The sequence below is a fragment of the Dipteris shenzhenensis genome, chromosome 13 (assembly GCF_047967505.1).
Source record: "Dipteris shenzhenensis isolate YYH24624 ecotype China chromosome 13, Dip_SZ_1.0, whole genome shotgun sequence".
Lineage (NCBI taxonomy): Eukaryota > Viridiplantae > Streptophyta > Polypodiopsida > Gleicheniales > Dipteridaceae > Dipteris > Dipteris shenzhenensis.
This window is the reverse complement of record NC_141608.1, coordinates 30,305,602-30,330,512: the sequence shown is the minus strand read 5'-3', so window position 1 is coordinate 30,330,512 and position 24,911 is coordinate 30,305,602. Positions and strand designations below refer to the sequence as shown.

Here is a 24,911-nt window from a genome sequence, read left to right as displayed (position 1 = left end):
AAAGGGCAAGTAGCCAATCATGATGTCATTGTGTTACTTGACTCAGCGTCAACGCACAATGTAATTAACTCTAAGCTTGTAAAGAGGCTCAAATTAAAGACTAGCCCATCTGACTATGCATATACAATTAGAATGGCAGACGGGAATTCAATTTAAGTATAGGACCAAAGGGTTACCCAGTTGAAACTTCGAATTCAGGACTATGCTGAGAAGCTTGATTTTGAAATGACAAAGCTTGCTCATGCAGATATAGCTTTGGATAAGGCTTGGCATTCTAGGAAGAATCCAGTCATAGATTGGAAAAAGCACATTTATCAATTCAAGATGAATGATGTGCTTTATGTCTTACGAGGTGAAAAAGATATACCTCAAGGACCGTTGGTTTCCGTAATGGAAATTCGAAAAGCTCAAGAAGAGTTTTTGTTTCTTTGTACAGCATCGGTAGAGCCAATTCATAGTTCTTCAGCTAGCACTGATGTTATCCAAAATGGAGAGATGGCCAAGTTGGCAGATCAAATAGCAGAGGAGTTCTTTGATTGTTTTAGGGATGAGTTACCTTATGGATGAGTTCTTTGATTGTTCTTTGACTTGGCGATCATTCTTGGGATTTGTCCAATTTTATCAAAGGCATATCAAAGGATATTCCGAAATAGTATCGCCATTGATTGATCTGACCTCAGATAAAGTACCTTTTATATGGGGACAGAATCAATAGGAGAGTTTTAACACCATAAAACGAGCTGTGGTCTCAAGACCGGTGTTAAAAATCCCTAGAAACCGTTTTTCCTTGAAACCGATGCAAGTGGCATTGCGGTAGGAGCAGGACTCCTCCAAGAGGGAAGACTAGTAGCCTTTGAAAGCAAGAAGCTTTCTCCCTCTCAACGAAATTGGCCAACTCATGAATTAGAGTTGTATGTTGTTGTCCATGCTCTAAAAACATGGAGACATTATTTGTATGGGTCAGAGTTTTATGTTAATGTTGATCATGATACTCTGAAACATTTTTGTAAATAACCTGACTTGAGAGGCCGCCAAGCTAGGTGGGTAGAACTCATGCTGGAGTTTAACTTGACGATTCCGTACCGAAGAGAAAAGGATAATAAAGTTGTTGATGCATTGTCATGCATTATGCATAATATGAGTTTGATGGTATTAGAAAGTGCTCTAATGACCGAGATAAGAGAAACTCAAAAGGTGGACGAGTTCATCCAGAGTCTTTGGCCTAAGGCTCATGTATTCAAACCCGGGGAAAAGGGTGACCTGGCATCTAGAAAAGGCCAGACTTATGCAAGATATACCATAAGAGATGGTATGCTGAAAAGAAACTGCAAGGTAGTAGTACCTAATCAGAATGATCTCAGGCAGAGAGTCATTCAACAATGCCATGATAGCCCATGTGCGGGACATCCAGGAGTCGAGAAAACGTATGATCTCGTGAAGCGAGATTTCTTTTGGCCGAAAATAAAAAAACATATTCATGAATATGTGACGCGTTGTTTTTCATGTCAGGTAAGTAAGACAAAGCGGGTGAAGCCACCCGGACTTTTGCAGCCTTTGGAAATACCACTAGGTAGTTGGGAGAGCATTTCCATGGACTTTTGTAGGTCTGCCTACGACACAAGGTGGATATGATTCTATCCTTGTGATAGTTGACCGTCTTATCAAGATGGCTCACTTCATTCCAACTAGAGAGTCTGTTAGTGTCCCGTAAGTGACGGATTTGTTTATTAAATATATATTTCATTTGCCCGGATTACCCAAATCCATAGTATCAGACAGGATGTCAAATTTACCAGTCATTTTTGGACTGCAGTGTTTGAGACACTAAGGATTGAGTTGAGAATGAGTAGTGGGGATCATCCAAAAACGGATGGTCAGACGGAAAGAATCAACCAAATTTTAGAGAATATGCTTAGAGCATATGTGTCATTGAGGCAACATACGTGGGACAAGTCGTTGCCATTGTTAGAATTTGCCTACAATAATAAAAAACATTCCTCTACAGGGTCCAATCCGTTTGAGCTGAACTATGGTTATAGACCAGCAAATCCAACTACAGTTGGAGTATCTTAGAAAGTACCTAGTGCCGCAAACTTTATAGTTCAGATGCGGGAGATGCTAGCACTTGCGAGAGCTAACATCCGCCAAGCTATGGATAGAGCTAAGGCGTATGTGGATGAAAAAAGATCCGTTAGAGAAGTTAGGGAAGGAGAAAAAGTTTTTCTCAGAGTTTCTTCGCACTCAAGTCTTTGACTACAGGAGAGTGTGCTAAGTTATCACCCCAATATTGTGGGCCATGGTTAATTCTCAAAAGAATAGGCAAGGTAGCCTATAAATTAGAATTACCACAGGGTTGTAAGGTGCACCCAGTGTTTCATGTTTCTCGTTTAAAGAAATTTTTGCATACAGGTGACTCACTAATCGAGGGTGTTGTTTTGTTTCAAGAGATAGAGGATAATGCAAGACGCAAACCAACAAAAATCCTGGACCAAAGAACAATGCAAGTACACAATCCGAAGATACCCACGGTGTTGGTTACATGGCATGGTTTACCTCTATCAAAAGCTACCTGGGAATCCGTATATCAGTTTCGGAGAGTGTTCCTAGACTTTATCATCGAGGACACTGATGCTTGAAGAGGGAAGGAATGTTACGCTCAAGTTGAGGCAACATGACCTCAGAAGGGTCAGTCGACATTTTCCTTTAAAGGATCAATGTTTGTATTATATTTCTTTGGGCTTCACGTAAATGATCAAAAGGGAATTAAGGTCAAGGTCCTTGGTGAGGGTGACACGGCACAAGACTAGGTGGATCTAAGGCTAAAGGGTCTAAATGCATTAAATGTGCCAAGGGGCAAATGATTTCAATGATATCCCAAGAGAGGGGTAAATGATGCATTTACCTTAGAATGAAGACAAGTGGCATACTAGATCCATCTAGGGAATTGGGGCTCGGTGGAATTTTGCAAGTAGGAGCTTTCACGTAATATTCAGATTCTGAGTTTGCTACCACCGAGGTTAGCTAGGAGGAAAGTATGTGCCTATGCCCATGATTGTGAAGAGAAAGTTAGGCGTTATAGATTTATACGTATCATTCAGGAACATCTACAGGAACTTTCCCAGTCAGCAAAAACTTTTCTAGCCAAAAACTCTCAACCTTCATAAAGTGGCTCTTGAACCTTCACTGCACTCACATGAGCATCAATCAGTCATTGGGCAGCATCATGAGCTCTTGCATTTTGGCCTCTTTCCACATGTTGCAAGGTCCATGCTTCAAATTGTCTCAACAACTTTTTTATGCCATTCACCCAGCTCTTTAGATCTGCATGTTTTGTCTTCCAAACACCCAACACCTACTTAACAACCAGCAAAGCATCACCTTTGATTGTAAGCCTTCTAATACCCATATTAATGCATATCTTCAGCCCTTCGTACAATGCAGAATACTCAGCTTCATTGTTGCTCCTTGCCTTGAGCTGGAAACATCCTTCGGACTTCTTTACCTCCTCGGTGGTAGCAAACTCAGAATCTGAATATTACGTGAAAGCTCCTGCTTGCAAAATTCCACCGAGCCCCAATTCCCTAGATGGATCTAGTTTGCCACATGTCTTCATTCTAAGGTACCTCCTAAATGCATCATTTACCCCTCTCTTGGGATATCATTGAAATCATTTGCCCCTTGGCACATTTAATGCATTTAGACCCTTTAGCCTTAGATCCACCTAGTCTTGTGCCATGCCACCCTCACCAAGGACCTTGACCTTAATTCCCTTTTGATCATTTACGTGAAGCCCAAAGAAATATAATACAAACATTGATCCTTTAAAGGAAAATGTTGACTGATCCTTCCGAGGTCATGTTCAACTAGCGTAACATCCTAAACAGAGAAGATATTGTTTTGTGAAGGCATGTCGACCATATTGCATCATTCCTGATGTATTGTATATGAAGGGTGCTGATTTGATTCTCAGGAGAGTGCGGCATGAGGAAATTCTGCACATATTGGAGGCCAATCATGAAGGTATTCGTGGTGGTCACTTTGCTTTCAAGATTATGCTCAGTAAAATTCTGACTGAAGGGTATGTGTGGCCTTCTTTGCAATGAGACATATGGCATTGGTGTAGGTCTTGTTTGCAATGCCAGCAGGTGGGTAAGAGGATTCTTCATTCAGAACTTAGAAATGTGATGATTGAATACAATATTTTTGAAAAGTGGGGGATTGATGCCATAGGTCCTATGCCTATGACTGCTAGAGGTAATTGTTATATACTTACTGCTGTGGATTATTTATCTCGGTTGGCTGAAGCAAGAGTGGTACGGGCTGTCAATGCGTAAGTTTGTTTATGAAGATATCTATCGCCATTTTGGTGTGCCTTTGGAGTTAGTTTCTGACAGAGGAACGGGTTTTAGAAGTGAGGTGATGGATCTACTGTGTGACAAGCTGAAGATCAAACACAGGTATGCCAGCCCCCACTATCCTCAGTGGTGTAATGGCATGAATGAGAATTTTAATGGAGAGTTAACAAACATCATGAGTAAGATGATGAGGACACTTGAAAAGGCTTGATATCTGGCACTACACGGAGCTTTGTGGGCTTATCGTGTTGTAATGAAGGAAGGAACAGGAAGCTTTGTTACCATTCGAGGTGGAAATTCCAGCACTTCAAATGTTGATAAAGATGGATGACGAGCCTAGTTCAGTCCACGAGAATAGGTGGTTGGATTTGCAAAAGGCTCAGTTGGATAGGGTGAAGTGAAAGAAATCAGCAGAGAGCAAATCTGAAATATAAGGATAAGAAAATTAAGGAAGGTGACTTGGTTCTTCGCTCTAATAGCAAGCTGGATAATACCATCGGTCTTCCGAAGACTCTCATAAAAATTTCTTTCTTACCATGTTCTGAAGAAGTTTTCAAATGGTTCTTATCAGTTGGAGGACTTAGATGGCAAAATGCTTAGGAACAGAGTGAATGGTTTGAGGCTGAAGAAGTACATTGTCAGAATAATGCAATTGAGTTTGTGTGGACCTACTGTGATGGTGGAATGCAAGCCAGAGAATCTCATGGATGAAGACATTTCATATGAGCTGAAGCACATGTTCATACATGAGCTGCAAGACATGAATGTCTGCAGCCTGTGGGTGGGCAAAATATCATAGGCTAAAAAATGTAGAAGGCTTTGTGCACTGTATGTATATAGGGGGTAGACAGCTAGATGTACACAGCTAGTGTAGCTGGGGTTTTTTGGATTTAGTGTTTGCTCTTTTGGAAGTAATTATGGACTAATGAAATATTCCAAGTTATGAAAATATGTTTTGTAGGGACTCCTATGGGAGATGATGAGTTGTAGTGTGGGTGTACTAGGCACTCTAGAGCATCATGGTATTCAATGTGACACGGTGTTGGTTTTGGGATGACATGTGTCTATCGTTGTTATCTGTTGTCATGTGATTATGTTGTCATGTGTGGGTTCCATCTTGTTGTGAGTCAGGTGAACATCCATGTTATGGAATCTGGTTGATTTTGCTGTGGTCATACGTGGGCATTTATGCATTAATTGCCTTGCATGAAGTTTGTTTTTTTGGGGTGGTACCTGAGGTCTAAAAGCGAGGTTTAATTGTCTTGGCCAAAGATTTTAATAAGGGAATGAAAGAGTGGTAAAAATTGATCTGACTACGTGGCTGGGAATTTGGAAAATGAAGCATGACGTGTCTGTTGCATGCATCGTGGCTACGTGACTCTGATCTCCATGCTTTTGGATGGCGAGTTGGCGATGGCCATGGAGATTGCAATTCTTGGAGAGTTCTAGGAATGGATCATGCACACAAGAGAGTAATCGATAGGGACTGTAGAGCAATCGTGGTTCTTTGTGGGTTGCGCCATCAGCAAGGAGGTGGCCAAGCTTGATTTTCAAAAAATTGCGCCATCCCTATCCGCCAAGAAGAAGAGCTCCTAGATAGCGAGTTGGCAGATGACACGGCTGTTTTTTTGGATGCCTCCCCCAGGACACTCACTTCCTTCCGGACAGCCTTGGATTTGGTTTGCACGGCTGCAGGTGCACACATTAATTGGCATAAATCCAGTGGTTTTTGGATTTGCGAGGATGACACCCCGGATTGGGGTAATGATATTGGATTCACTTGGGTACAGAGGGGCGTCTCCGTCCGATATTTGGGCTGCGAGATTGGGGTGGACATCTCTCCTTCACAACAGTTTGCTCCGGTGTTAGAAAGCATCAGAAGAAAGTTCCTTTTCTGGAGCTCAGTCAAACTTGACTTCGCCTCCAGGGTGGTGGTGGTTAACCAGGTTCTTCTAGCCCAGCATGGTTTGTATGCTCTTGTTGGTGCCACTCTAGGGATTGTATCACTCAGCTTAAGAGGCATGTATGAAACTTTTTATGGAGTGGTCTAGATGGCACAATTGAGGTTACAGCCAGGGTGGCTTGGGAGACCTTGATTCTTCCTACAAGAGAAGGGGGTTTGAATATCATCGATCTAGATCTACAGTGCAGAGCTCTACAAGTTCGTTGTGAGAGGCCTTATGCCAAGGCAAGAGCCTTGGAAGGATTTTTTTATCAGATGCATACAGTCTCGCACGCCCACTTCAGGAGAGGATTGGACACACAATACTAGATGGGTTTTCACCATAGCCCACCTCAGGTCTCCCTCTTCCCCTCTTATGGTTGCTATCCTAAAAGCATGGGCCAGCTTCAGGAGTACTCTTCGCAGGATTCCCGCATCCACCCGTGAAGAGATTGAAAGGCAGCCTATCATGTGGAATGACATGATTTTGGATGAGCTTGCCAGACCACTTGGAGCTTCTCCTTACATGCAGTGGCCAAGATGGGAGAGGGACCTTGCATCTACCGTGGGAGCATGGAAAGCCTTCAGGAAGCTTCGTGCAGACCAACAGGCCCAGATGGTTCTTAATCTCAGAGAGAGTGCAGGGAGAATCCAACAGATTGATGCATCCTTGCCCTTGGATTGGGTGGACACAGATGACATGCCTATTACTTGCTCCACGTGGATGGGGGCATTTTCTAGATTGGGAGTTCCTTTACAGGTGATTGCTTTTCTTGATCCACATGAGGATGCCTTAGTATTTGATGTTTCTTCGGGGGACAGGCTGTCTAGATCCATAGACGATATCTTGTTGGAGGTACCATTTCAGCCAGTCAGGATAGTGGGCTTCATGGAGCATGGCTCTCTTTCACAGTGGTACTTGGATCCTGACCCGCTTCTCCTCGCCCTTGGCTCATGGAGACTGTGGCTCTATGGAGGTGTCCCAATTAAGTTTTTGCAGTGGGACCTCGGGGAATGGTAATGGATAGATGAAGGGCACCGAGAGAAGGGCATCCCCTTCTTTCGTTACACGGTCAGTAATGCCAGGAAATTCCAGCTCAGCTGTAGGGGTTGGAGGCCCACCAGAGCTCATCATTGGGAGAACTTTTAGATTCCTGCTGACTTGCAGAAATTTTTTTGGCAGAGACTCTGGAAATCCCACCAGAATAGAAAAATCACTCTCTTCTTTTGGCTTTCTATTCATGGTTGGATAGCAGTAAACCATTGGAGGTCTAGGTTCGGAGCTGACCCTTCTTGCCCTCGCTGCCTTTCTGCTTTGGAGACAATACAACAGTGCCTTTGGGATTGCAGACATGCGAGAATCATATGAAAGGAGATTGCAAGACTTTTCAGCACTTTTGTTCGCCTACCTTTCTATATGACCTGGGGATCAGTGGCTTGGCTTACTCTTTCAGGGCCCTAGGTATTTTTTGAGAGACTTGATTCCTCTTGGGCTCTTCACATCCGATGACACCTTGTGGAGTCGTGCTGTCTAGAGAATGTTCCGGCTACTCTTTTCAGGGCTGCTCACTCCTCGGTCGACTCTCCATTGGAGATCCTAGCTAGCATTGCAGCATGGCACATTTGGAGAGCCAGATGCACTGAGGCTTTGGAGGGTTCTTAGGTTCACCCTTCTCAGATCTTGGCCAGTACTTGGACAGATATGATACACACTCTGATGGCCATTTGGACGACCATGCAGGGATCATGTCGAGCAGCCTCCTCCAGGAGAGTTACTTTTCTCAGAGATTGGAGAGACTCTCCCTTCTTTGCTGAGACTTCTACAGGGTTGAGATGGCATTTTCAGCCTCAGTCTTGGTTTCTTTCTACCTCATTCCTCTGAGGTGTTTTTTATTACATGCTTAGCATGGTGTATTTCCGCACAGAGCTTGCTCTAGCGGGTTTCTTTCTTGCTTAATAGAAGTCTCTTTTTTGAAAATAAATAAATAAATTGTGCCATCAATGAAAGGATGGGCCGATTGAGATCATGGGATTCGGGCTGGTTTTCCAGAGGATCATAGGACCTGTGAGAAGGTGTGTGGATACGCTATCAGTTTGAAGAGGCTAGTTTTGTGGATTTTTGTGAGATGTGAAAGTGTCTGCGTGACCTTGTGTGATTGCTTTCCAGTGAAATTGTGTGAGAGATTGCCTTGATGTCCATGTGCTCTGGATACTGGTGCATATGGTATATCTAGATACATGAGCACCACACCGTGTTATTAATCTTGTTGGTGTCCCTTTTCATTTTCAATTTGAAGTTACAGTTGGGAAATTGTGAGAATTGTTCAAGTTGGAAAGAGGATGAAGGTTGCCTTCCATGTCTGTGGGCTTGTGTCTGTGATGATTGAATGAGTGCAGACCATTTGAGTGAAGAAGTTTGATTAGACTAGAGCCATGCTATGATTGCTTGAGGGAAGTCCAGTCATTCCCCTTTTTTTTGTTATCACTGGTGTTATTCCTACTACCTTAACTTGTTTTTCTCCTTCATTACATTTGTAAATTAGAGAAACCTATGCTACTCAATCCATTAGATGATTTCTGCTTATTTATATTAGATGATTTGTTTTTGGAATGTTGCAGAGAAACTTGAATGAGTTGATTGCATCTGATCTTGTGGGTATTGCAAAGACATTGAAGAAGTCCAATGTGACCAGCCTAATTCTCTTCCAAAAATACACAGAATTACAAAAAAGAACTACAGGTTTCTTTCTGATATTGTGCTGTACTTGTTAGTCTAATTTTGCGCTAGTATCCTTGGCAGAAACATCGATGAAACATCACTCTTTATGTGCCTAGGGGTATCTTGCCTATATACACCATCTTTTTGTTTTTTGATCTCATCGTTCTATGCAAAATCTGAGGCAGAAATCATGATATTAAATCACAGAAAATCGCAAACTAGGATTTCTAGGATACCGACATTCAGAGCCTCTCTTCACATTCTCTAAGTAAGTTTCTGTTGTGCTTCTATAAATTTATTACTTGATTTCTTTTTTAGCTTCTCTTCGTAAGTTCCTGCTGTGCTTTCTGTAAAGTCATTACTTGATTGCTTTGAATACTATTTCACTAAATGCTCCTGAAAATTCTGGTATTACAAGTTTTCTTGAACCGAAATACTTGGAAGAAAATGAAATTTTGCAATAAAAGGTCAATGCTATTGATGCGAATTTTAAGATGGACATTTGTAAAACGTAAATTGAAAGTCTCTATATCTGTCTCTTTCCAAAGGCAGAATCTGAAGAAGCTTAGTTTGTGGCAGGGCTTTGGCATGGGCATTGTCTGGAGGTCGCTGGCTGCAAGAACTAGAGCTAGGCTTTGCTCTATGGGAGAGAGATTTGAAAATTATTGCAGAGGCCCTCAGTAAGGCTTTTGGAAGATCCATATCTTCTTTAAAAAGGGACCCTTAAAGCTTGTTCCAATTTATTGATGTGAAATTAAAACAGAAGTAAATGATATTTCTCTTATTTGAGTATGAAAACATGTCTGTGACACACTTACATTCCATCCACACATAAGTTATGTACATATGTATGTGTATATTCGTGTTCACTCATGTAAACATGCCATGGGCATCTGCAGCCCACGGCATGGCTGTCCACATGACAGCTCTGCAGCCCTGCAGCCCAGAACAGCAGGTATAGCAGGTTACAGCAGGTCAGCAGCAGTAGGGAGCAGGTACAGGCTGATTTCAGTCTGTACGGCAGCTTGTGTCAGCAGATACAAGCAGAAAAAGAGCAGAACAGGTCGGCAGAAGCAGGAAGTAGCCCATCAAAGGCTGCCACATGCTGTATGGCAGACCAACCAGCAGCAGTGCTTAAATTTGCTGCGCAGATCGAGCTTAATTTGAGATTTGGGATTCATATGACTCCATATATGTATAAGCTTCATTTTGAAGCTCAAGCCTATCTGCAAGGCTTCAGAGTATATTTAAATTTACAATATATGTATTATGCTAGGTGGTATAGGTATAAATTATAATAGATATATGCTATGGAATCTAGAAGTAGGTGTTGGGGTAAGTATGATCAAGGGCTTGCTCTATGGTGCATGTGTGCATCTAGGGGAGTCACATGTGTGTTTGTGTGTGTTGTAAAGGCACATCAAGTGCTATGATGTGTCTAGTGTGTGACCTAAGTGATGATGTAAGACAAAGGCAATCCCACTAATGTAGGGATTAATTCCCACTGATGTAGGGGCTGATTGCCACTTATGTAGGGAAGGTATTACCTTCTCTCCCTTTCTATAAGAGAGTCCTCTCTCTTACAATCATAATAGAGAACTACCATCTTTCTTTCATTGTGCTCTCACACCTCTTGCAAGATGCATCTATTCTATCTTATGGGATCCTACAATTGGTATCAGAGCTTTAGGTTCTAGATCTAGCCTAGCCTAGCATTAGATGCTATCTCTAGCATAAACTACTAGTTTCTTATCTTCTTCATTTTTCTCCTTCTTCCCCAAATCTTTGAGAGCTGAGTTCACCACCTACAAGCAATCATTTTCAGGGTCCTTCTGGTTGGAGAGACCCTTCATATGGGCGAACTTCCACGTCAGAGGAATTAGAGAATGCTGCCCACGAAACTGCGCAACAGTCGTTTTCATCCTGACGCCTTTTCTTGCAATGCGACTTGCTGGAGCAGCCATTCCAAAATTCCTCTGAGCCAAGCTTGCACAACAGTATGAGCTAGCTCCTGTCCAGATTTTAAGGAAAATGGTTCATCAGGGAGGGAGAAACAGCAAAACAACCAGTCAACTTTCAAGCTGCTGGCTATGGTGAGGTGACGCGGCATTTCACCTCTCCTCCTCAGTGGCTCTTCTCTGGTATACCAACTTTGTTTCTACCTAGAAAGCCCTCTTTTCTTTGCTTTGAAGAGTGAGATACAAGCGCGCCAATTTTTGGTCTCTGTTTTGGACAGTTTTGACAATGTTGTGAGTTTGATGCTACATTAGATGCTACTTTAGCATTTCTGATGTTTCAAAGTGTTGAATAGCATCAATACAACTATGGCTACAGCTTTGCTTTAAGTTGCTACACTTGGATTTGCTTGGAATACTTTCATTTAGCCACCTCTATGAAGCATGCATCATTGATTTGTAGTATGGAATCTGGTTACAAGTCTTTGCTACTCTAAATGCTTGTATTTTGAAGCTCTTCAACTCTTTCTAGCCTTGTAAGAGAGTAGACACTGCCCATTTTGGGTTAGACCCTCTCATGGCTACCATCTTGAATATGGATAAGTTCAATGGTAAAGGCTTTCACACATGGCAGATGAAGGTTAAGTTTGCATTGATGAGGGAAAACCTCTGGGGGCTTGTCAAACTTGCTTCAACTACTTCTTCAACAGCCTCTAATGCTGAAGAATCCTCAGCTCCGACACATCCGGTGTTATGGATAAAATTGTCTAAGGAAAAAGGCATTAATATGTATGTGTGTTTGTATATGTGGCAATAGTATAATAAAATATGGGGTGCATAGGGCCCAAGGTTGAGGTGGCAGGGCATCACCATGTGCCACCCTTCCATGTAAGCATAGTTGCACGAAACGCACGTTTCGTGACAGGAAACGGAAACGGCGAAACGGAAAACGCCGTTTCGTCAAGAAACGCCGACGTTTTTGCTGTTTTTCCCAGAAACCCTAAAAACGGGTTTTCCCTGTTTTCTATCAGAAATTCGCCGCGGCCTGCTCCGTTTTTCGCCGGCTCCCGCTTTCTTTCAGCCTCCTTCCAGAATCCAGCATCCTTCAAGCTCTCTCCATCCCATCCTTTGCTCTTGGACCTGCCCTCACCTCCATCCTTCTCTGAGCTCTCTCCATCCTCTTCATCCTTTGCTCCATCTTCTCCATCCTTGGCAGCCTGCTCTCCTGACTCCATCCCTCCATCCTTCTTCTCTTCATCCTCTCTTTAATCTTATCTTCTACCTCTCCATCCTCCTCCTCTCCATTCTCCTTCACTTCTACCTCTCCATCCTCTCCATCCTCTTTTACAAATTACCTCTATCTCTCCATCCTCCTTCTACAGTCTACCTCCCATCCTTTCTCACGAGTCACTTGTGACCTCTCCATCCTCCTTCTCACCTCTCCATCCTCTTCAATGCCGAGAGATGCTTATTGGGTCCATGTCTCCCTCCTGGATAGTTATAAAGGAGGCGGTGGCTCCAAGAAGTGGAGATGCAACTATTGCGGCATAAGCAAGACGGGGTCTGTCACACGGGTGAAAGACCATCTAGCAGGTGTTCCCTGCAAGGATGTAGGACCTTGTGAGTTCGTGCCTACTGCAGTGAAAGGTGGTCTAGCAGAATGGAAGCGTGCGCGTATGGCAGCCTTGGCTGCAAAAAGTGGAGGACAAGGGCTGCAAGATGAAGAAGAGGCTGCTGACACTGAGCCATTGGATGATGCCAGCACATTGGGTTCTGCAAAGAGAAGTAAAGGGGCATCAACTACATCGAGCGCAGGTCCTAGTGCCACAAGAACACCCTTGCCACATGGATCAATTAGTGTGGATGCTAGTGCGGGGAAAAGAGGATCACTGCAAAGGTCTAGCATTCAAGCACGCTTGCAAAAGCAAGCAGTGAAGGAGGCCACTAGTGAGCTCACAAAGCTCTTCATACAATGTGCAATACCCTTTCATGTGGCGAAGACTACACGATGGAGGAAGGCCATGAGAGCCGTAAGCCGCATTGGGTATGAATGGGAAGGGCCTACATATGAGGCCTTGCGGACAAGAGAGCTAAGAAGAGAGAGGGAATGTGTGGAAGACCAAATGAAGCCCTTAAAGAGACTTGGAAAAAATATGGATGCACACTCTTATGCGATGGATGGTCAGATGCACGCAAGAGGAATGTGTACAATATTTTAGTATCTTCTTGCAAGGGAACCATGTTCTTGAGAGCCATAGACGCTTCCACTGCAGGTACAGTGATTACAGGGCTGTATATTTGGAAGCATTTATGGGCAGCCATTATGGAGATAGGTGTTGAGTATGTGGTGTAGGTGGTGACAGATAATGGCAGCAATTGTGTGTCAATGGGTGCCATGTTAGAAGATGAGTTCCCTAAGATTGTGTGGACACCCTGTGCCTCACATTGCCTTGATCTTTTGATCGAGGACCTAGGGAAGATACCTTGGATTGATGCCATCTTCTCCACAGCCCGCAGTATCGTGAAGTTTGTCACGAAGAGACCCAAAGTCCTCAGCATCTATCGGGCTTACAGTGACCTTGAGCTATTGAAACCTCCAACCACAAGGTTTGCTTACATGTTCATAGTGGTGGAGAGGCATGTGCGAGTGCGCCAGGGCTTGTTGCGCACGGTTGTGTCTCGGGAGTGGGGAGATTGGGATGATAGAGGCCAAGCAAAGTCTATCAAATTTTTTCGCATGATCATGGATGAGTCTTGGTGGAATGAGGCGGAGGCATTAATCAAATTGATTAATCCTATCTACACGGTGCTTCGCATCACAGACATGGAGGGAAGCACATTAGGGCTCTTGTACGAGTTTATGGACAAGATTGGAGAGGCCCTCAACAGAAACACTTCCCTATCGCCTGATAAGTAAGACTTTTTACTTTTGTAATATGTATAATTATTGTAGTTACTAAATGGCAATTTGTTATCATGAAGCCTGGAATTTTCAGATATATATTATGTATGTACTATTATCTATAGTCTATGAATTTTGCATGCATAATGCATTCTAATTTCTTGTGGCATGATTTAGGGTTGAGTCCATCCGTGCTATATGGAATAAGCGGTGGAATTGGTTCCACCGCCCAATCCATGCGGTGGCACATGTATTGCATCCGCTCTGGCGCAGTCAAGAGCAATATGAGAATGACGAGTTGGAGGAGGGGATGCAACAGTATCTACAAAATTGGACGGGTGGTGACTTGGAGATGCAACGAAGACTGGAGGATGAACTTCTATTGTTCCGCAATCATAGCCTCTCCTTTGGTCGACCTACAGCTAGGCTCTGAGAGACACAGTTGCAACCTGTCTCCTGGTGAAATATGGCAACTGTACTCCTACTTTGGTAAGAGTCTAAGAGACAAGTTCCAACGCCACTAGTTGGAGCTTAGTCGTTAAGTAATTTAAAGTTATCAAGTTCCTGATACTTATCTCGGCTTAATTGGCTTATGGCAGAAACGCCTTGCTATACGTGTTCTCTCACAGGACTGCAGTTCCGGTCCTTGTGAGAGGAACTGGAGCACTTGGGCCCTCTTTCACACAAAGAAGAGGAACAGATTGAGCACGGCTCAATTGGAGCGGTTGGTGTTTTGTCATTGCAACCTCCGTCTCCTTGAGTTCACCGCCGGCTGCCCCGAACCTCGCCAAGTGAATGTAGACAAGGTGGACGTGGAGAAGATGGAGGTCATACCAGATATCCCACGGGAGGAGCTGGACATATACACCATGTTGTATGAGGAGCTGTCAGCACCAGCACACCACACACGATCATACACTCAACCATCTGGAGATGGTGCTAGTACTTCAGTTGCACCCGATGGTCCTGATCCTGATGTTGATGATTCTTCTTCAGACAGTGACACAGATGCCTCGAACTTATCTGAGGACGCAGAGGATGACGATGACGAGGAGGCCATGGATGATGCAGATGATCAGTAGTCCTGCTGTTTTTTTATATCATCCATGAGTGCTTTTATTTTGAGTCTTGCATGACTCATGAGTCATGAGTCATGAATCATGATCATGAAATTTGTGGACCATGAATCATGATCGTCTATGGAGTCTGGACATTGAATACTTTCAAGTTTCAAGTTTCAAGTTTCAACTTGTGTGCTAAGTTTAAACATTTAAGTACTTCAAACTTCTAAATTTCAGATTCTTGTAATGCCAAACTTGTTAGTCATGACTCATGATACATGTTGATTTCAGATTATTGAAGCATCATTCAAGAATTTAGAATCATAGAGGCATGAATCATGAATGATGCATTGATGCTTGAAGGCTGAAGCCTGAAGCTTCAGCCTTCAAGTATAGATAATTGTAATTTGTATTATGTATGATTTGCACTCTATTGATAATTATATTATGTATAAAAAATAAATTTTTATACATAAATTGTATCATATTGCCGTTTCTTCCGTTTCCGTTTCGGCGGGGCCCGGAAACTCCGTTTCTTCCGTTTCCGTTTCGGCGGGGCCCGGAAACTCCGTTTCTTCCGTTTCCGTTTCTTCCGTTTCCGTTTCGGCTGGTAACTATGCATGTAAGAGGACCCATAAGGTGTGTTGTACATAATCCATGATAGTAATATTATAAAATGTAAGGTGGCATGGCTCCTCCATGTGCCACCCCTCCACCTAGGCTGCATTTAGTGAGATATGACTCAAAGTCCATGGGAGAAGCAATATAAAATAGGTGGAGATGGCTATTATATTCAGTTATTTCCTCCATATGGGATAGGTCCATGTGGGGGAGGTATAGAAGGTCCAAGAGAGCAAGTTAAATAATGGGGAAAGTAGGATGAGGTGGCAAGATTCATTGTGCCAACCCTCCACTTGTCCTCCTAGAGGTTTGAACATATTATAAAATTGGAAAGAGACCAAGGGAGTATCATAGACTTGAGATATGGGGCTTGATTTATGTGGAAAATTGAGGCAAAGGGTTGTCGCACACAATTGAGAGTGCGTAACCGCCTAGCCCACATGGGAGACTTTTCCACACACACCATGCATGTGGGAGGATACATTAATGGGGAGAGACCCCCTCTTTTGGCTATAAAAGAAAGGGCCTATTCCTTGATGAGACACGCTCATTCTTGTAAAGCCACCTAGCTAGTATTTTGATATTTCCCTCTCATCCCTTCTTTCAAATAAAGTATGGTTCTCTTCCCTTGATGTCTCCATCTCTACATTCCTCCTCCTATCATGTACATGCTTCTCTTCCCCCTCTCCTTTTCCCCTTGTGTCATAGTCTCCCTCTTCCTTCCCTCCACTTCTAATTCCTTTTTTCCTCCTATGACAACCGTTCGCCCACATGATCTCCTTTTCTCCATGGCCCTTGAGCGTCGCCATGCTTAGCCTCTAGCCTCTGGTCTCGATTTCTTTTCTGGCTAATACCGGTAAGAGATCCTGCTAGAGAGGAGAAAGCCTATGGCATCATTGCCCTTGGCTTAGGAGATGACTATATTCATCACATTTCTGATTTAGAGTCTCCTTCTGAAGCTTGGCAGAAGCTTGACATTATTTTTGGTACTAGCTCTCACATCTCAAAATTGTCACTTAAGATTACTTTCTTTGAATTGAAGATGGCTAGTGGCACTCCTTTGGCTGCCCGTGTCAATTATATGCAGAGTCTCATGACTCAACTTGCTTCTATAAACTCTCCAATCACTACAGATGATGCAATGGCAGTATTGCTCAAAAGTATGCCTGAAGATTATGATCATGTTGTTACCACTCTGAAAAAACTTCCTAATCCTACTCTTGAAGGTCCTATTACTACTCTTCAAGAAGAAGAAAGGCACATGGAATTCCGGAGAGGCAATGACACAGCCTACCAGAGAGGCAATGACACAGCCTATGCCATAAAAATTCAGAAGGGCAAGTTTTCACCTTGCAAACATTGTGGGAAGACTAATCACCTCTCAAAAGATTGCTTCAAGATCAATCCATGCAAACATTGTGGCAAAAACAATCACCATGAAAAGTATTGTAAAGCCAAAAAGGAAGAAACTACAAAATCAAAAACTGCCAATCTACTTTCATTTGATGAGTCTTCACATGATGAAGACTATGCTTTTTAGGCACTTTGTTTTTTTTTGTTTATCGTCACCTGGTCAAATTTTGAGGTTCTCTGCCTGGAGTAGTACTCCAAAAAGAATATGTTATGTAAATCACCTCTAGTCACCATATGATGTAGGCCATGTGATATCTGTTTTGACTATCCCATTTCTGTGAACCTCACACCCTTGGGAACCCTTGCTAGCATGAGATCCTAGCCATAGATTAATCCTTGACCACCATGAGATGGCATGAGAAACTATGAGACTAGATGTATCCTTGACACTGCAAGAGGCAACCCCTTGAAGGGGGGTTTGTTGGGGTAAGTATGATCAAGGGCTTGCTCTATGGTGCATGTGTGCATCTAAGGAAGTCACATGTGTGTTTGTGTGTATTGTAAAGGCACATCAAGTGCTATGATGTGTCTAGTGTGTGACCTAAGTGATGATGTAAGACAAAGGCAATCCCACTGATGTAGGGATTGATTCCCACTGATGTAGGGGCTGATTGTCACTTTATGTAGGGAAGGTATTACCTTCTCCCCCTTTCTATAAGAGAGAGTCCTCTCCTTCACAATCATAATAGAGAACTACCATCTTTCTTTCATTGTGCTCTCACACCTCTTGCAAGATGTTATCCTACGGGATCCTACATTAGGCTAGAACCTAGCTGTTATAGTATATACTATAATGTATGTATTTTATATATGTGAAAAATTCGAATCTTGATCCACGTGTAAAATAACTATGATCTAGACGAGCCAGCCGCCATCTCTCTCTCTTTTCTCAAGACTCACATACACTATAGTCTCTTGAGTCTTGGCTTCTAAGTTCTGAGCAGTGGCAAGTGCCTTAAATAAGGAATGGGGAGGCCTTGAAGCCCATCTCAAACCTATGGAGAGGCTAGCTCCTTCCACTCTAGTTCCACTCTCTCCTTCTCTCCTTCCTTGAGCACTCTCTCTTCTTCCTTTGCCTTGCCACCTTGAGCTCCTCTCCTCCTACCCATGCCTCACCATCGGCTGCTTCCTTAGCCTCAGCATCAGCTGTACAACCGTATGGATTGTACGAACTGGTGCGCTGTACAACAGCCCGTACTTGCCGTACATCTGTCTGAACGTACGGACTGCCCTGCAGTCCTGTCCCGTACAGCCTGCCCGTACACCTGCTGCTCCTGCTCCAGCCTCGAAATGCATGCGGCATACAACAGGCCCGTACCAAACAGCCTCGAAATCTGTGCCACTCTGATGCTGCTGCCCACGCAGCTCCTGCTGCCCTGATTCTCCTCTCCCTTGTCAACAAGTGTACACATCCCTTGTCTCGTCGTTACCCTCTCCATCGTTTTCATTTTCAGCCCGCCATAACTTGCCCAAGAGCTGCGCCATTCTTCTCTCCAAAAGTGTGTCACTTTCATGTCCAATATTCGTGTGAAGTTGCTCCGAACTTGATGTGAGCTCTTGACATTACATTGCGGTGACTCCTTCACGTGACTACTCCAACATTGGTGAAGACTTCCCGAGCTAGATGTGAGTTCTTTGATACTACTTCGACACACTCCACTACAGTGATCTCTCTGATTAGTGTATTACCTCGAGCTTGATGTAGACCACTCTACATCAACAAGTGCCTTCTTCGACATTCCTTATTCGATCGGTGCCTGAGGCACTTCACATTAATTAACTTCCCGATTGGTCGTGGTACCTGAGGTTTCTACTTCGACATTGGTGACTCCCGGCATTTTGAGAAGCATCATGTGATTGCTCCATATAGCTACCCCATGGACTTCACCGTCACATCTTTTGGGGCATTCATGCCTAGCGCTTCATCAACATTGTCATCGTCTCACAGGGATGTGCACACATGTGCAGTGGCTACTAGGAGGACATCTCTTTTCATAAAGAGAGATATTTTTTCATTACTACAAATTGATGTATTTTGGGGTCCTCTGCCTTGGGTAGTCCCCCTAAAAGGATATGTATTGAGTGTTTGGTTTTCATTGAATCTAAAGGTCCTCTGCCTTAGATAGTCCTCCTAAAAAGATGTATTGGTTTTCCTATTTTGGTGTGTCTTCCTAACATGTCCTGTTATGAAGCCAAGGGGGAATGTACTGTGGGAGCCATATGTATTGGCTTTGATAGGTCTCGTTATCAGGCCTGGACGAGTTTCAGGATGTGTATTCCTAGACCTATGAGCTGGTCATGTAGCCATGCTATAACGTGAGTCGCTGAGCATGTTGAGTCTCAAGGCATAAGAGTGCTTGGATCAACCTATGAACACGCTTAAACTTTAGCCTCTGAGTTACATGGGTGCACATTTTGATGACTGTCATTGTCATGATTAGTTCTTCGTTCCATTCTAGTAGTCTCTCACCTTGCCTTCATGGGGGGTGTTGGAATATGAAGCCAAAGTGAGTCTAAAATGAGTGTTCTATGTGGTCTAGGTGTGTTTTATAGTCTAGTGAGTCCTAGACATGCCACGTGTCATATTGGGAGTTATCCCATATACACTATGGCTTTCTAGAGTCTAGTGTCACACTATATAGTGTTGTACTTGTCCATTGTCTATCACATCAGTCAACATCAAGCTTTATATCATGTGAGTATTTTGATTATCATTGCCTAGCACTTGTTCTTTCATTTTTCTTTCCATTTTTCCTTTCATTATGCTTTCCATATTTCCATTCCGTTCCTAGCTAGCTACTAGGTCTCTTCAAATTTTGTCCAGCTTCTCAACTGAAGTGATCGTCCCTTTACAAGCGCTTGAGGCTGGGCAAAGGTGACCTGGGTGGGAATCGGTATTTCCATACATCTTTTAAGCAGCCTATTTGCTTGACCCTGGTCTTTGGTTTGGAGAGTCTAACCGTGGAACTTTGATCAGCTAGAAGAGTCTTGAATCACTTCCGTTTTGAATCTTGATCTGAATTCTCTGCCTTTGGTCCTTCCTTTCTTTGGGGGCGGAAAAAATGACTTCCATTAAGTATGAATATAATCGCAAGAGCAAGCTCAAAGCGAAAATACATTGTGGAATGCATGAGAAAAAACACTCCTCATAAAGAGACGGAAAACAACCAAGGTTGAGGCTGAAGGTGCCATCTCAGCCCTATAGTAACTTAGAGAAGAAGCTGCCCGAGAGGACTCCTACATGCTTGCCTAGATGGCCATCAGTGTATGTATATTGTTTGTTCATATATTGGCCAAAGTGTGAGAGGGGTGAACTTAGGATCCATCCAATGCCTTTGTGCATCTGGCTCTCCAAATATGCCATGCTGCAATACTCTTTTTTTTTTTTGGTGGGAAGAAATCTTTTATTGATGTAGAAAAATTACATTCATAGTTACTTCAAAAAGACGAAGTAACTACTACTCAACTGAAGATCTCAGTATAAGCTGTATATACATCCTGATCAATCAAACGAGTCTGAAGACAATCATAAAAAGATTGTTGCAGAGATCGTTTGAAAAAAAGAAAAGATGAAAAAAGTGGATCACTAAAAACTCTATGATTTCTGTCCATCCATAAAGTCCATAGTGTCCAATAGCGCACCCATACAAAAAATAAATCAAAACCCTGTCTCTCTGGATGAAAGCCAAACAACCAGAAAAATCTGCCAAAAGTAACAGTAGGAAATCGCTGTCGAAGCCTCTGTCTGATAAGAGCAATGAGATCAGAAGTGTTTGGACAGGACCAAAAGATATGAAACACTGATTCAGTAGAGTGCTGACATCGGTGACAAACAGCTGAAGCTATATGTCTGTGTGCGAGTAACTGTCCGGACGGAAAAATGCCAAGAAGAACTCGCCATAGGAAAAGCTGTTGTCGTAGAGGGACTTTGTAATGCCAAAGAAGACGCAGCCTTTGTCTCCACCACTTCATTGGGCGATCTATATGCCAAACAGTATTTGCTTTGTGGGAAATCCAAGGCGGAGGTAATAACACTTTATACAGTGATGACACTGTGATATGTGAGAGCTTCAGAGGACGGGCATATAAAGAAGGAGAGCGTAAGATCCAATCCTCAAGCCGATTCTGAAGTTCCAAATGGGGTACCGGCAAGTACGGTTGGAGCATTGTTGATATTCAATGCCATAAAGGGCGATAATGAGCTCCCAAGCCATATTTGCGAGCAGCCATAGAAAAAGATAAGATTGTGCCATCATCCCGAAGTACATCCGCCACAGATGAAATGCCTTTGAAGGAGAGAAAATAAGAACGTCGGGGTTCTTGTATGGCCAAAGGGGGGTGGAAAACTTTTGACCAAAAAATATTCTCTACCCTCAAGGAGTTGCCCGAGAGAGAGTCCCTGCCATGCCATTCCAAATGGGATAGAATATGTTTCCAATCAAGAAGCAGACGAGAGACAAAAGGGCATCCTCTGATCTTGCCTTGGATAGAGCCAAATAAAAAATCCCACTGAGTAAGCTGCCAATGCCCAAAGGCAGGTGTATGAAGATGTAATAAGAGAGAGCGAATCATGTAAGCCCAAGGCTGATCTCCTTGCATAAACTGTATCATCATTTTCCCTCTGTGAGCAAGTAAATGCATTTGAATATCAAGAATGTTCAGACCTCCGTGCATCTTGGGAGAATAGAGACGATGCATAGAGAGTAATCTGAGACTTTTCTTGCCATGTTTTGAACGCCAGAAAATTTCCATGATAGCTGACATAAATGAAACCAGATCTGCCTTAGTAAACATGGTGAGAGGCAGATAAAATTGTATGTATGCTATCAAAATGGATTGCGTGATTCGCAGGCGAACATGTAATGGCCAAGTTGCAAGCTTCCAATATTCAAGTTTTGCCCTTAATTTTGCTAGCACCCAATCAGTTTGTTGTGAGCGGGTGAGTCCCCAGCCTAGAGGATAACCAAGATGTCGAATAAAATGGGAAGTGGGGACAATTTCTCCAGGCCACAGAAGGTTGTGCCATTCCTGTGCATGTAATGGCAGTAATTTTGATTTTTGAAAATTGACCCGAAGGCCAGCAGCCAAACCATATGTAGTAAGAGTATGCATAATCATGGACAAATCAGCCCGAGTATTTTTTGGAGTAAAGAATGAATCATCAGCATATGCCTGAGCAATCATGCTGCGACTACCAAGAATCTCCAAACCGTGTAACTGATCTGTGTCCAAAAGGTGATCCAAATATTGAAGCAGTGGATGGGTGGCTATAGCAAAAAGTAAAGCACTCAGGGGACATCCTTGCCTGATAGAGCAAGCAAGAGTCCAGGATGGGGAAATATCTCCTGAGAGTATACAGGCAGCTTTACTATCTTGATATAGCCAAGTGATGAGCTGCTGCATTTTTGTGCCAAAACCCAATGCTTGCAGAGTCGATGAAATAAAATCCCATTGAATAGTATCAAATGCTTTGGCAATATCAATTTGCAGTAACAAAACATCCTGCTGTGTATATTTAGCATATTCAATCCCAATGTAGGCATTAGCAATGTTATCGGTGATGTGCCTGCGCGGGACAAAGCCATATTGAGCAGGATGCAACCCATCATGTAAAATCCCCTTTAGCCGATCAACAACCATTTTGGTGGTGACTTTGTAAATTACAGGCATAAGAGTGATAGGTCTCCAATCTGCCAAAGACTCACAAATTTGTTTTTTGGGAAGGAGCTTAACAAGACCTCTCTTTCATGTGTCTGGCATTTTCTGATTTTGCCACACAGCATTCACCATACATAAGAAAGAATGCTTCAAAATAGGCCAGTAGGCTAGAAAAAACTCTACTGTTAAACCATCCCATCCAGGGGATTTCCATCTGCCACATGATTTGATCACATCTGACAGTTCCCTCTCAGTAAAAGGTTCCTCCAATTCCAAAGCTTTAGGAGGGGAAATGATAGGAGAAACATGTTGCAACAGTAAATTTCGTGCATGTAAAATCTGTTGCGAGAGAGGAGCTGCAGAGCCAAATTGCTGCGAGAAGTGATGCACACAAAAGGAAGCAAGCTGTGATCGTGAGGTAGTCCATGATCCATCAGGCATAAGCACTCTGTAAATTTCTGTTTTGATTCTCTTCTGATGTAAACTTTTGAAAAATTCTTTGGAAGAGCAACCTTTATCTGTAAAGGCTCTTTGTCTTGCTCTAGTCTCCCATTTTGCCAGTTTCCTTTGATCATTCAGTTTTAGACAATGTCTGGCCTGGCATAGTGTTGTTTGCTCATGCAAGGACAAAGAACGGTGATGACTGAGTTCAGTGAGGTCTTGACAAGTAGATTTGGCCTGAGCAATGGTTTCCCTCAGAGTCTTCATGTAAGACTTGCCATAAACTCTAATCACCACTTGCATTTTAGAAATAAAAGTATCCCAGGCAACATCAACATTTAGATGGCTGCTGGAGGAAAGACAATGAGCTGCTTCAGTAACCATTGCCTTGAAATCAGCATGTTGCAAATAACTATTGTTGATGATGAGATGTCTTCTGTGTGGCAATCTATCATCTGGCATGTTATGAAAAGATAACCGTAACCATAGTGGTGCATGGTCTGAATGCACAAAGGCATAGTCAATCCACATTTTGCATGTGAACTCCCCATTTTGTTGGGGCGCAACACTATACCATCGATCCAGACGTGCCTGATAGGCTGAAAGAGCATTATGTTGAAAAGTGTAGCCCGGTGACAAAGGCTGCAATTCCTTCCAAAGGTCAACCAGATCCAGATGTAGAAGTAGTTGAGACCATGCATGCCTTTCAGGAGATAACATATGATCGTGTCTGGAGGTGTTGTCTCCTTGTTGTGGAGCATTATTGAAATCACCACATATGTAGGCATGATATCTCCACGGATATTGTTGCATGGCATCCCAAATTGCAGTTCTTTCTCTCGAGGACTGAGGTGCATAAACTGAAGCAAATTCAAACACCTCTCCTCTAATAAGGCATTGGAGAACGAGCCATCTGCCTTTATTGTCATTTAATGCAATGACAGGTTGAAGCTCATGTTTGATCAGAAAGACAACCCCTGAGAAAGAGTGCTCCCCAGCATAAAAAATATCATATCCACAGTAGTGTCCTGTCTTGCTTGCATACATATGTTGGTTGTGTTCTTGTAAAGCCACTATGTCAGGCTGAAATCTGTTGATGTACAGCCACACAGATTTCCATTTCCTACTGTCACACATGCCCTGGACATTGAGTGTGAAACATTTGATGTGAGCAGTCATATATACAGGTATTTATAGTAATGTAACAACTATGTACAGCAGCAAAATTTATGAGGTCAGCCTTGCATTTCTATCTCAGGGTCGAGACCTCGCGCCTGAGAAGAAGTAGCCGCCTGAGAAGTAGACAGCAACACAGCAACCTCTTCTTTAGGGAAGAGTGTTCTGCTGGCTGTTACTGCAGCCCATGTAATCCCAATTCCTGTGTTTATCTCTGGGGTATTCCCGCTAGAAGAGGCACCAGTCCAAGTGCGAGGGGGTGGAATTCTTCTAGCAGAAATAACTTTTCTTGGACTCTGCCAGCCATCAGTTGAAGGTTGCTGTCCTTTGGTCGAGGATTGAATGACAGGAGGTGAAAGTGATGTGAGATTCCCATTGGGAGCCACTGGAGCTTTGCCTTTATCCTGACTGCCAGCAGGCTGTCTACTGCTTTTATTTTTGCTGACCACTGGAGAAGGAATATCTTTAGTGGGCATAGAAACTGACAAAGTGGCACGAGGCATTTTATGTGGATTCATTGGACACTGTGAAGCCATGTGTCCAAACTTTTTGCATTCAAAACAGGCCCCTGCAAATAAACCCCATTTGAGTTTATAGAAAGCACTTCCCATGTTCACATTATTCACCGTGACTGAATAAGAGTCCGGTGTGGGATTATCAGTATCCCA

At 43.1% G+C, this 24,911-nt stretch overlaps 1 protein-coding gene across 3 annotated transcripts in view; it reads left to right on the top strand.

Annotated features, from left to right (window-relative positions):
- Positions 1-24,911, top strand: part of LOC147895277 (uncharacterized) — a 59,690-nt gene that overhangs the window by 15,276 nt on the left and 19,503 nt on the right. For 2 of the 3 annotated variants that reach the window (XM_087384022.1, XM_087384020.1), the window contains exons 1-5: positions 5,803-5,888; positions 8,541-8,563; positions 8,917-9,037; positions 9,224-9,284; positions 9,596-9,696. In XM_087384022.1, the coding sequence (XP_087240148.1) occupies positions 5,807-5,888; positions 8,541-8,563; positions 8,917-9,037; positions 9,224-9,284; positions 9,596-9,696 (388 nt within the window). In that variant the 5' untranslated portion in view covers positions 5,803-5,806. Of the gene's footprint in view, positions 1-5,802; positions 5,889-8,540; positions 8,564-8,916; positions 9,038-9,223; positions 9,285-9,595; positions 9,697-24,911 lie in introns of those variants that run through there. The other variant, XM_087384021.1, reaches the window with a different exon arrangement.